This window comes from Gymnodraco acuticeps, unplaced genomic scaffold (assembly GCF_902827175.1).
Source record: "Gymnodraco acuticeps unplaced genomic scaffold, fGymAcu1.1, whole genome shotgun sequence".
Classification (NCBI taxonomy): Eukaryota; Metazoa; Chordata; class Actinopteri; order Perciformes; family Bathydraconidae; genus Gymnodraco; species Gymnodraco acuticeps.
The window spans coordinates 273,063-285,821 of NW_022991358.1; the positions used below are offsets into that span (position 1 = coordinate 273,063).

Below are 12,759 nucleotides of genomic sequence, written 5' to 3' on the forward strand. Positions count from 1 at the left end.
CACTAGAGGAAGTAGGGCTGTGTGATATATTGCTATTGTAAAAAAGATGTTTACTGAAAAGATTAAATGATACTAAGACTGAATAATACATGGTTTCTTATTTACATTTACAATAACCCTCAATGGCCATACATGGGAGCGTCACCAGACCAATTGTCATCTCTAGAATATTGTTGAATGAATTAAGCCTGAATGTAGATGAAAGTTGTATATTGAGTAGGGCTACACAATTTTCAACACAAAAAGATGTTTACTGAAAAGATTAAATGATACTGAATAATACATGGTTTCTTATTTACAAGACTACAGCTCCATGACTTTACTCCAATGGGACAACAGACACTGACAGATTAGACAAGGCACAGCAAATAACCCCAATCTTGTCAATTAATGCTAGTGCCCTCACCTGGTTTTGTTAGCATGTGCTCTATGGGCACAGCCCTGCTTTGCAAAATCTGATATTTTCTTCTGACTAATCCTATGACTCTTTCAACATGAATACGCACATTAGCTATTTTTCTTGTCTCTTCCACCTCGTATGCTGACAGCTGACTTTTCCCCCTGGTGAATGCAGGCATCTTTAGTGAAGCACAGTAAAATCCCACACTATCGGCAATATCGAACCCACGGTCTGCTAGGACAATATCTCCAGGTAACAGGTTTTTTAGGAGCCCACTCTGTATTGTGATCTGTTTATTACTAACTCTTCCTCCCCAGGCACAAGATATGTAGGTAACATAGCCTTGGGGAGCAACACCAATCAGAAATTTAACAGTATGGTGATGCTTGTAGTTGGACCATGTTTGTGCTCTAGCTAGTAAATTAGAGGGCCTCTCAATAAAAACTTCAAAACAGTCAACAATCACAGCAACTCTACATCCAAATGCCTGTCTGAATCCCATTGGCATTGTAGCTTGAAGTACATGTCGCTCTGGCCACTCAATTATAAATTCTGTACTCTCGTGAAGTATGTCAATTAACTTATGCCAAATTCTAGAAGCAGTGGAGAGAGACATGTTGAACCTGAAAGCCAAATCTTTCAGAGGGAGATTTAGTCTCAGCCTCAGCAAAACTAAAATGAACTGCTCAAATTTGGAGAGCACAGACATAGGGCTCGCACAGTTGAAAAACCTGAAGTAAAACTAAGAAGTTGGGGAGCCCGGTGTAAAACTTTGTTTTCTCTTCGTTGTTCTCAAAGGACTCCTGGTTGAACTTTGTGTCCAGTGCCTTTGTCCGAAGATCTCCTAGCTCTGTTGTGTTCTGTCTCAGAACATCCTCCATCCTCTCGATGTCCTCCATCGTTAAATCAGTATGGCATACAATATAGCAGTAGCAAGCATAATTAGTTATTTAAAATAGTCAAATATGAATGTGAATTTTTGTGAAGTTATCTTTTTGACAACCTTTTTACAGACATGCAAGTTCTCTGTTCCAATTATTGCAGATTCTCAAATTAGTGCTCTATTTTCTAAACCTAAAATTCAAAGTTTGCATTGATTTTCTGACAATCACATTTGTAATATTTAATAATAATGCTGGTGGTTAATTTACCTTGTTGGTCATTTAATATCCCACTGGTGTCCTCTGGCTGTGGGCTGTCAGACGGGGGCTGCGTCGGTTCTGGGCTCTCGGTTGTCTGCAGGAGATCCAACAAAGCCTCTGCACATTCTGATTGTCTTTGTTGGTCTTCCTTGAGCTCCATCCTCTGCTCTCGTCGAAGAGATGCCTCTGATCTGGGCTTACTTGTTGTGTGGTAACCGAGGCTAACAGTGGGAGCCCAGTCTACCGACTCAACGTCACCCAAAGCGCTAGGGCACCCTAAAAAGTCCCAACAAAGTCCATATTAGACTACAGGTAACTTAAACATGATCAGTATTACTAAGTAAATACGCATTTAACCACAACCCAATAATACCTAAACAAAGCCACAAAAACCAAGTTAGCTAATACCTCTGATGAAGTGGTCGCTGCAGACCCGTGCATTAGACAACTCTGCTCCTCCCGACCGCAGATGTAGGTTTGAAAGCCATTTTTTCCGGCGTTCTTCGGTTAGCTTCTTAAATTGCTCAGCTTTATGGACAACCTTCGGCACTCGGTAAAACCTCTTGTTTTTCTCTCGGCCGGATCGATTGGAACAACCGTAAACTACACAACACACCAGCATTTTCACAATGGTAACAGCAGCTAGATCCTCTGTAGAAAATTACTTCCTGACCTCCAATGGAATTTCGCGCCAAAGGAACGCAACGGTGTGACGTCACGTGAAACCAAGCTATGGACCAGTTTTTTACAGCAATGGCGGATCGCGGAGCCTCTCAGTAGTTTCCCCGGAAGTTAACTAACTTCCGGGAAACTATTGAGAGGATCTCCGGCTAGCAGCGCAGTAGAGTTGTAGCATAATAGACCGTTCGTGATGGACTTTTAAAGGTAAGAAGACGTTTAAAGATTTATATTGCGGATATTATCAGAACATCTGAATCAAATTAACTACACATGCGTATTAAAGGATGTTAGTGGATTATCCCTTCAATTAGTATATTTAACGTTTACAGATAACAGATTAGGCTAGAATGCCGGATAAAGTTAGCAACACACGTTAACCACGAACAGCCTATTAATCCGTTCTCCTCATGTTATTTCCTCCAACGTTGTGGAATTAGAGAAAAGGGGCTTCTTAACGTGCTTTTATCCGGGGTGGAGGGAGTTACATATTAGTTAAATATAACATTGGGGCGTGTGATTGTAGTGGGTGGAGGTGGTGAAATGAGGATATCCATTTTGGAGTTCAAGCTAGTATAATATAGTTAACGTTACACAATAATAAGGAAGAGAGCTATTTTTGTGATACATCGCTATTGATATGGATTTAGAGTGGATATTTGAGACTTCCAAACAGTAAACAAAAACATAACTTATGGGTGAGTGTTTTTAGCAGTCATATTATGTCTTTGTGATTCTGTTGATTATTACCTGTCTGTATTATGTTGCAGCTCAGCTGATGTTGGATTGATGGCAAAGGGAGAGGGACTTAAGTGAGAGTGAAAACACAAGGTACGTTTAAAATAGGTCAGCAATTTCCCATCCTCTAGGTTGCTAGATGTATCTAACCCTTTCTCCTGTCTCCCTCTTTCAGCACAAGAACCCCAGGGGGATTCAATGGAGCCTGAAGACCTGCAATGAGACCCTCACCCTGCACCTGAGTCTCAACTCCCAGAGCTTTGCAAGCCTCCCCCTGTTCCTTATTTTTATTAAACAGACGTTAAGCTTCCCGATGGTGTGGTCTTCGTTTTGTGAAAAATATGATTATCTCACATATGTTGTTGCTTTTGTGTCGGACTATTTAATGTTTTTTGAGCAGTGCATTGATAAAGAAAACCTTAAGGTTCATGCCTGTTTTTGAAGAGTTGAATGTTTGCATCAGCAAAGCCTTTCACTGTTGTATAGATTTTTTTTTTATATACTTGTTTTTTTTTTAAATATTTACTGTATTTGCTTTTTCGGTTCTGTTATCTTAATGATTGTTCTGTTATATGATAAATGTTGTAAATAATAAATGCTTTTTCTATCATTCTATGAAATGCAGTGCAATGTATCATTTGAAATATATGGACTAGATATGAGTATGCACAGAACTGACTAAATGAATAATCAATTAAAACAAATATTAAATAATGAACTTAAATACACTAATATATAAAATATGACTTTTTATACCACATTGCACATGTGGTATAAAAAGGTATATTTAAATACATGCATTTAATTAGTATGAAGTTTTATATTTAGTTTTTTAATTATATTTAGTCGAGTGCAGATTTGTATTTGTACTTCTTGTAGTTGTCCAGCAGATGATGCTGTTTGTCTCATTAGGATATCCATACACCCCGCCCATCGGACGTCCAGCCCCGCCCACATCTGACCACGCCCCTTTCCGCGTGCTGCAGTCAGGGAATGATATGATGATTCATACTCATGTACAGTAGGTGGCGGTATGCACCTTTTAAGTTGTTTGCAATCCGCCAAAAACGAGAGAAGAAGAAGATGCTCATTGCAAATCGGGCATTCAGATCGGGTAGTCACCCTGGGTCCATGTGGCGTCTCGTCGCTACGGTTCTCTCTCTCTGTGTTCCTGAGAAAGCGTGTGTGAGCTCCAGCTCTACTGATCCATCATCTGTGTGTCTTGGATAAACCTCCGAATGGACTGTGTGCTCTTTTTTCTGGAGCGTTTACCTCGGACTATAGGAGCTAGCTTAGCATGCTAGCTGGAAACACGTTGGCAACACTAGTCAGATTGAGAGTTTGATGGAGAGAGAAACGGTGTGTTTAACGGAGTTTGCAGGAACAGGTGATCTAGGAAACATGAGTAAAGTCCAAATGCTGCTGTCGTTGAAGAAGCAGCGACTCACTGCTGAAGAGATATTTGCTCTGTTTGAAAAAACGATAGCAGAGTACGAAGAGGAGCTGTCTCGTTTAAAAGAGGAGAACAAGAGACTCCAGAAACTACTGGACGCTGTTTTACAGCCTCAGCTTCGGATACACAGAGCAGGTCTGTTCCCTTTACTCTTAATTAACACTTTAAACCAGGGGTGTCCAAACTACGGCCCGGGGGCCGGTGTTACCGAATAAGATGTGGGCCGAACAACTGGTGATATTCTATAACGTAGGCTATAGGCAGATGTACCAGGGGCGTGGCCTTTGTCGAATAACCAGGAAATACACATTTCGATCGCTTCTTCTGTCGTTTGCATAAATCTTTTGGTATATTTGGCTGCATAGGAACACTTTGATGCACTTTCAGTACCAGTGTGTGAGGTTGTGGTTGCGATGCCGATATGCGGACGCGTACAGCGAGGACTACAAAAAGACACGAGGTGACCAAAACATTGCAAGCTTGAATAAACCATTTATTTTCCCCAGACTTATTACTGAATATCATTCTTAATGTGATACCAAGTCCATCTGAGACCTGTGTATACCTTCAGACAGCCTACAAGTGAAGCACACGTTGTTTACTCACAGTTTGAAAGCAGCGTGGAGCTGTGATCCGCCCAAGATAAACTGTGATACGACTTCTGTGGCTTGTTCTTGTTGTCAGTCTTATATTTGTATCATATATCGTTATTAATATGATATCGAGTTGATTTGAGACCCGTTTATACTTTCATACCGTCTGTTAGTGAAACATTCAGTCTGTCTGAGTTGTAAACTTTACACCCATCTCCAACGCAGCGTGGAGAGCTGTGGTAAACAGTGATTAAAGATTAAACTGTGATACGAGTTCTGTGGTTATCAACCAGCGATCATGTTTAATATTAAAGACTACACACATGTATCCCCCTTATCAAAACGGTATTCTGCACTTTGCCAGACTTATCCAGATCACATTTGACTGTTTACTCGTTTTGCAAAGATAGAAGCAGAAATGTTATTGCTACATTTGCAGGGATATTTAGAATTTAAAATGCTGCTTGATCGTTAATTTTGTTCTCGGCAAACAATATTATGAATCCTCTTTTCAAAAATATTATTCAATGTCTGTCGACATGAAAATAACAAAGTTCATGCTGTACTCAAACCCCAGTCCCAATAGCAAAAATCCCTCGTGCCATGCGCGTTATGAGTGAGCCACGGATCAATACGATGTAATTTATCATTCCAGTTTATTTTCTCACATTAACATTGTTAAAAGAGTCTAAACAATTCAACCCGACCATCTTTTATAATGTGAGCGAATGTATGCACACTTTAAGCCATATAATATAAATATTACAGTAGGCATTTGCTTTGAAATAGTATACTGACTGAGCATCATTAAGACCCACGAGATCATATCCTAGTTCATCAGCCTGCGAGCCTACATTACGTTGTGATAAGTGGTCATTTTACGTATTATTCTAGTGCACACATTAAGTTCACATATGCAAATCAGGCCATGTGTTTCGTTATGTAGTAGCTATAATCATCACCGGTCATGGAAATACAACAATAACAAGGAATTTATATTAATATTACCAAGTTACACAGAAATAGATAAAACACATGAGAACAAAGACCACATAGATAAACGCATAAACGTTAAGTTAGAAACTAAAACATGTTAACAACAGTGAAAAAGTATGAATATATGTGTTTCTAGTTCTCAACGTAGCCTATGTGAGTACCAGTGGCGGCCGGCCCATAGGGGCGCTAGGGGCGCCGCCCCACCTCTTCCCACATACAAAAAAAATATTAAATACATTTAAAAAAAAACAAACATATATATATTTTATTTTTTTATTTTTAATGAACAAGGTAAATATCATACAATTGGTATCAGTAAAATGTATAATCTACAATAAAATCTCGTTTAAAATGGTGTTACGATGTCTAAAGTTACTGATAAGTCACATGTTTCCTGCCTGGCCTTGCCCATGGCATTAGTTTATCATTACCGGGCGGAGCCCCCGAGCCAAACAGCAGCAACCAGCACGTTGCAAAAGTCTCAATAGTAAACTGTGCCGCCGAAACATAATTTCAGCCAATCAGCGCCGTCAAATATTTTGGTCACGAGGGCGCTCACGTTGGTGCCCACGTTGCTTACGTGCGTTGACGTGAGTTGTTTTTTAGACTCGTGAGTGACCAAGGTGACACAGTAGTTGGATGAGAATGGCTTCATGTGAAGGTGTAGTCGCCGGACCTCGGTCCCCGCCCAATTCTGTTCAAGAGCTAATCTCCAATCCTTTCGAAAGGAGAAGTTTGGGAGATAAACTGTTGCTTAAAGACCTTGGACCGGACCAACCCGATTTGTATATATTGCAGCAAGCTCGTGAAAAAGACAAAACGTATCAACGAGGCTTCTCACGTAGCTGGTACACCAGAAAGGCATGGCTAGCTGGATGCAAACAGGTAAATGCTGTCTTTTGTTTCCCATGCTTGCTCTTCAAACAGCCGGCGACAGATACGATCTGTTCAGAAACTACTAACTAAAAGTTAAACAAGTACAAACCACAGACTGTCTGTGTCATGGAGAATACAGTCGCTGGTTTATCTATGTCTGTATAAGCCGTTGTTGTGAGTGTGGACGGTCGGAGCATATGTAACGTTAGCTTAGCCAAGCTCCATTTAGAAAACATGCATTTTAAAAGGATTTTTCGCCTGCCGTCTGTCTGTAGACTTGTCAAAGCATTAATTCTTGGTTTTTACTAACCGGTATCAGTATGTTGTTAATTCGGCATCATTTTGAAACGTGTAATACAATTAAATCACGGTAAAATATTTTCATCTTGTTGTAGTTGTAGCCCCCTTGCCAGCGATTCTCTCTCTAGTTTAGCATACTTAGTCCGACTCAGCCTGGTTGTTCCTGGCCCTAGAACCACGATTTTATGGGGCCAGAAAAACTGTGAATTAGGACCCGCTAGCCGGTACTAGGCCAAGTGGAAACGCAACCAAAAACGGGCCCCGCACGGCTCGGCACGCTTAAAGCGAACTCCGCGCTGCAGTGGAAACGCGCCATAAATTAACTATCTAAACACTCAGAGAGTCCTTAACCTCACCTGAGCTGTAGTTATCTCTCTCAGTCTGACAGCAGAGGACTCTTCCTCCACCTTGTTGTTGAAACAGCTCCTTAAAGCAGCTAGATAACCAGATGCTAACAACAAAATTACAAGTAACCGGTGCACGCTCTCGCTCTCTGTCGCTTGCGCCACACATACACACACCCTGATTTATGATCGGTATGGGATAGGCCATGTCGGCAGGCCACATCATTTAGACAGACGTCACCCTGTGTGAGGAAAACCCACAGCGTTGCGTTCACAATATATTAATAAAACATTTTTTAAATCAGCAGGTCACTCAACAGGCCAGGCCATCGAGAAACCTCCCGGTCCTCCCGATGGCCAGTCTGGGCCTCCTTCTGAGTACTTCTCCCACCTTACACGTAATTGGGGCAACAGAACTCCGAGTTAAGGAAGTTGAAACCGGTGCATTTCTCCGTATGAATATGATGCCTTTTGGCCAGCTGACGGAGAGATTGCTCGTGTTTCCGTGAAAATACTTATGGCAAACGAGCATTGACCACATCGTCTGTGAGCGAGATGCCCCGCCCCCCACACAGAGGAGAGAGAGAGAAAGAGAGATCTCTGCACCGAACACGTTAGATGTCAAGGGAGATATATAACTCATCACACTTTGTTGATTTTGGCATTAAAGCTGAAAGACTTGTCGACGGCTCGTCCACTTTTCTTTTAACTGCCGGTTGTGTTAAAACCATAGACTGTATATATAAATGGACGTAGGGTCCGTGACGTCACCCATAGGATTCTGCAGAGTTGCCGTGAAGCCCTTAGTAGGCGGAGTCGGCCACTAACGGCTCGACAGTGACGTCAGAGTCTAACTCCCGCCTGCTCCAAATAAGGGCAAAGAGGCGGAGCCGAGGCGGGACAGGGCGAGACCTGCTGCCAACGAGCGTGACGTTCCAGACCTAGCTCAGGCTAAGAAGCTAAGCTAACATGCTCTCAGTATTAAGCTAACAACCTATGCTAACAACACAGTATATGCTAACAACCCTGCCTATGCTAACAACCCAGCTTGCGGTCACTGCTCCTCGTTCCCGGCATATTCTGAAGGTAAGATACCCTGTAACTTTACAAAACTTGTCCTTTTGATTTAAATGTTCTTGAACCTACACTATACAATTGTTTTTTAAGTGCTTCACCGTTTTTCAAATATAAATGTCATTTGTAACTAAACTTTGTAAACTAGCAGAGATATGGCCAGTGTTGCATGAATTAAATTTAATTAATGAAATATGACTGTAGAAAAAGAAAGGTGCTTTTATATTGATTAAACCATTTTTATTTCTTTCAGCATTAAGAAAAAAGAAGATGGCAACCTCCTCCACGCCAAACTGCACAACCTGTAAGTTGATGGTCCTGGCTTACTTTACATGACTTCAGATGGTTGACATTACACACAAACATACTATACATATATGTGTGTGTATATATATATATACATGTGTGCACAATTGTAGATAAACAGCACGCAGTATATAAATATTTATATATATATATAAATATAAACTGTGTGCTGTTAATCTGTTTTTTGAGGTTTTGCTCTCTTGTTACTTTTAACCATACAGGTGTGATTTCATAGTTATTTTGTATGTTATTGTCAAAGGAACAACATGAGCAACCCTTTATACTTACTTTGATATTCCTCATTATCTGAAGCATTTGTTACACATTTATTTCCCTCCCATAGTGACTGTATGGATAATCGGAGACAGCTACGTCCGGCGTGGAGCCCAGAGAGCTACAGAGACCATCGGCAGCAACCTTGGCCTCGACCTGAGGGTGTGCTGGTTCAGTTGGGGTGGACTGCGCTGGAGAGGTGTCCTCCCTTTCTTTTCCTACTCCCTGCGAGGAATAGCAGTCCCGGATGTCCTCCTCATCCACTGTGACTTGGGGGATGTGCCCAGTGTTCAGTTGCTGAACCAGATGAAGGAGGACCTGCACCAGCTTCACCATCGGCACCCTGGCATGAAGATCATGCTCTCCCAGATCAACCAGAGGCGCCGGTGGAGGGCTGGTGCAAATGCTGTCAAAATTGACAAGGCCCGGAAGTTTGTTAACAGTGTTATGGCTACTTTTGTTCATAGCCTAAATGGTGTCATTGTTGACCACTCCAACATTAGACATGACAGTCCTGGGCTTTTTTTGCGAGATAGAGTTCATTTCACCCCTAGGGGAAATGATATTTTTTTAAAGTCACTAGCCAATTGCCTGAAAGACCACCTCCAAAGACTGTGAACTGCTAAAATGTCAGTATCACTGTTTTTGGATTTGTCCTTTAGAGTATGTATTCTAAGGCCCTTGCTAAGCCCAGACTGTTATGGCTAATGTTGAGTTAGATATTACATCTGTAGCCATAACACTGTTAACATGGCTGCTCTTCCTCTTCCCCACATCCCACCCCCCCCTCTTCCCCCAATGGACTCTGTAGCTCTCCAGGCCCATGCTGGGCATGGCTGTCTGTCAAACCTTTTATTTTGTATTTGTTATGATGTTTTTTGTTTATTTGTTAAAATAATTCTGTATTTATGTAAATATTGAAAATAAATTACATTCATATTTTCACTTCTTTTGTCTACTGCTTACTGAAAATGTTAGCTATCACATCCAAATGGGACTATCAAATGAAAGGATAAGCTTACCATACAATACAGAAAACATTACACATTAAGGCTCAAATCTTTTCCCAAGCCGTAGCAGTCTGAAAAGAGTCCCAAGTTTAAAAACACAAAATCTTGACAATGAATGAAACGCTGTCATTTATCAGTGACAATGCAAACAACAAGAAGGTCTCCCCTAATCCCATGTATTTTGGCATCAAATATGTCATAAGCATACCATAGAATGTAATTATGAAGTGCAATACCCACAATCCCAACAGGGTCGTAACTTCACAAAAGATAATACCTTTTAGAGGGTTTCGAAATTGTTCAGTATGCAGATAAATATTTGTTTTACAATAGAAACATTTTTCTCCATAAATGTTCCCACATGTTGTGAGCATCAACTTTAAATCTTTTGTCAACAAATAAAAAACATCTTAATTTCCTTTACGACAACATTTTGTTTATAACACCACTACATTAACAATAAGCATAGGAAAATGATAAATGTCGACATTTAAGATTGTGCTTTTACTCTGTATTTAATCAGATCTATTTCACATTGAAAATGTGATAAATACACAAGCCACATTGAAAGTTACATCTTGCATTTTATGAAAAGTAAAGAATCATTTTATGACTTAAGTACACTAGAAAATAAATTAAAGATGTGCAACAACTGTATCGGTAATTAAAATGATATAACTTATGTTCAGGGTTGGGAGGGCTACTTGCCAAAAACGCAACCAGTAACTTAATGTGAGTATCAAGATATAAAAGTAATGTAACCTGATAACTTTATTTTTCTTTTGGATTACCTCAATATCAAATGCAATGCAAATAAACACAGGAGAGAAGAAATATTAATATGATTTTTTTACTTAAATGTATAATATAATACCATAAAGCAGATTCAGGCAGTAGGTAGATTCACAATTAAAGTATTAGCCGACAGAACAGTACCGCTTCCAGAGAAGAGATACAATTTGATCATTTTACAACAAACACTATATGCTCTTTTTAGGTTTTGAATAAGATTGTAATCCTGAGTTTCCCTATTATTAAAAAAAGTCAAACTAATCCGATTACATCTTTTCCTATGTCACTAACGATTACACTTTCCTTTTTTTCTATGCGATCTTGATTCGTGTTAGATGTAATCCATTACTGCCTAAGCCAATAAAAGTCATAACTTTTGGAAAATTGTCTAGTTATAAATTATGCCTTCAATCTCTTTCACGTGGAGAAGACATCACATTGGCCAAGGCGTTGCAACTTCCCTCAAGCGTCCTACATGAAAGAAAGATCACATGTTAAAAATGTGTGCACAAACTATTCAGTATGACCCGTCTTAGTTTAAAGCCCAAGTGTAAGAGTGAACAGAGGCGGAGTCTGCCTGCTTTCCAATTTGTTTTGTTTGTTGGCTGCTGCTATCCAAACCAACATATATATATATATATATATATATATATACACATGTATAAAGGGTTACATCCTTAGCTGGCTAATAAGCTACACAACAAGCTAAGCTAACAAGCACACAAACACCTGCTAACGGGGTTAACATGTATAATATTATCATTTTACTCACCGAAAAAAGCTGAGAGTAGACTTCTTGGAAGTTCTGTTAGTACATTCAAGCGCACAGCACGACATTTTAATTGTCTGGTATTTGTAACAATATTCCCACAATCACGGCTAAAGCTAAAGGGTCAAGTACAGTAACTACGACTAACTAACGTTGTAGCCTCTATGGTTGTAGCCTAGCAGAGTGGACAAGTTGCTGGTAGCTGACAGTGAGGCACGTGCCTGTCCATCAAAGTGACCACGCCCTGATTTATGCAAAAACTTTAATACCTAATATAAATAAAAGGGTCGTATTAGAAAACAATTCACTCACAGATCCATAATCATGAAGGTGGAATCTAACTATATCGATAATAAAAATGTATGGAGCCAGGGGTAGGAACATGTTTTTTTCTGCTGTAAAATTGGGCATTTTAACATGGGGGTCTATGGAAATTGCTCCTTTCTGCAGCCATCGCCTATCGGCCAATATATGAACTGCAGTGTGTGGCACTTCCGTATTGGCTTCCCTGCTCTTCCCCAGAGATTGCCGCTTGGTTAAAACTGTGTCAATGTTATTGATTTTACGAGCAAACAATGTTTATTTACAACTTCTTTCCCCCCCCCCTGCAATAGCACTGTGCCCCGAGGTTGGGAACCACTGGTCTAGCTGAATCCCCTCTCGCAGCTGTGTGTCTGTGTATTCAGCATTATGTCTGCAGGAGACATAATGCTTGAAGTGATTTGGAACATAATATGGCATTAAATCACGACAGCGTTTAGCTGAGTTTCTCTTAGCAGAGGAAAGCTGCATGATGCTAAAAAGGGGCGTGGCTAGCAGCAGCTGTTCCATTTAAAGCTACGGTCACAGAATCAACCTTTTTGGAACAGGGCTGGAATAGAGGGGTATGAGGCATGGCTACAATGGGTGAGCTGTTTGGTATTTTAAGCAAACAACTTCAGTCATGTTTTGTATAGGTATGGCCCTACAATATATTTTTAGTATTACCTTTCTATAGGCGTAGTGTAGCTGTGAA

The 12,759-nt window shown here is 40.3% G+C and overlaps 1 protein-coding gene across 2 annotated transcripts; it reads left to right on the plus strand.

Moving 5' to 3' along the window:
* The first annotated feature begins 4,081 nt into the window (after positions 1–4,081).
* Positions 4,082–10,386, plus strand: LOC117562785. 2 transcript variants are annotated; one of them, XM_034240674.1, is made up of 3 exons: positions 4,082–4,546; positions 8,848–8,898; positions 9,244–10,378. In XM_034240674.1, the coding sequence occupies exons 1-3, from the start codon at positions 4,303–4,305 to the stop codon at positions 9,789–9,791; spliced, it is 843 nt and encodes a 280-aa protein (XP_034096565.1). In that variant the 5' UTR covers positions 4,082–4,302; the 3' UTR covers positions 9,792–10,378. The 2 variants fall into 2 exon arrangements, 1 of the variants encoding a protein (XP_034096565.1); XR_004571618.1 differs by lacking the exon at positions 4,082–4,546 and adding an exon at positions 7,675–8,606 and having other exon boundaries at positions 9,244–10,386.
* Positions 10,387–12,759: the final 2,373 nt, after the last annotated feature.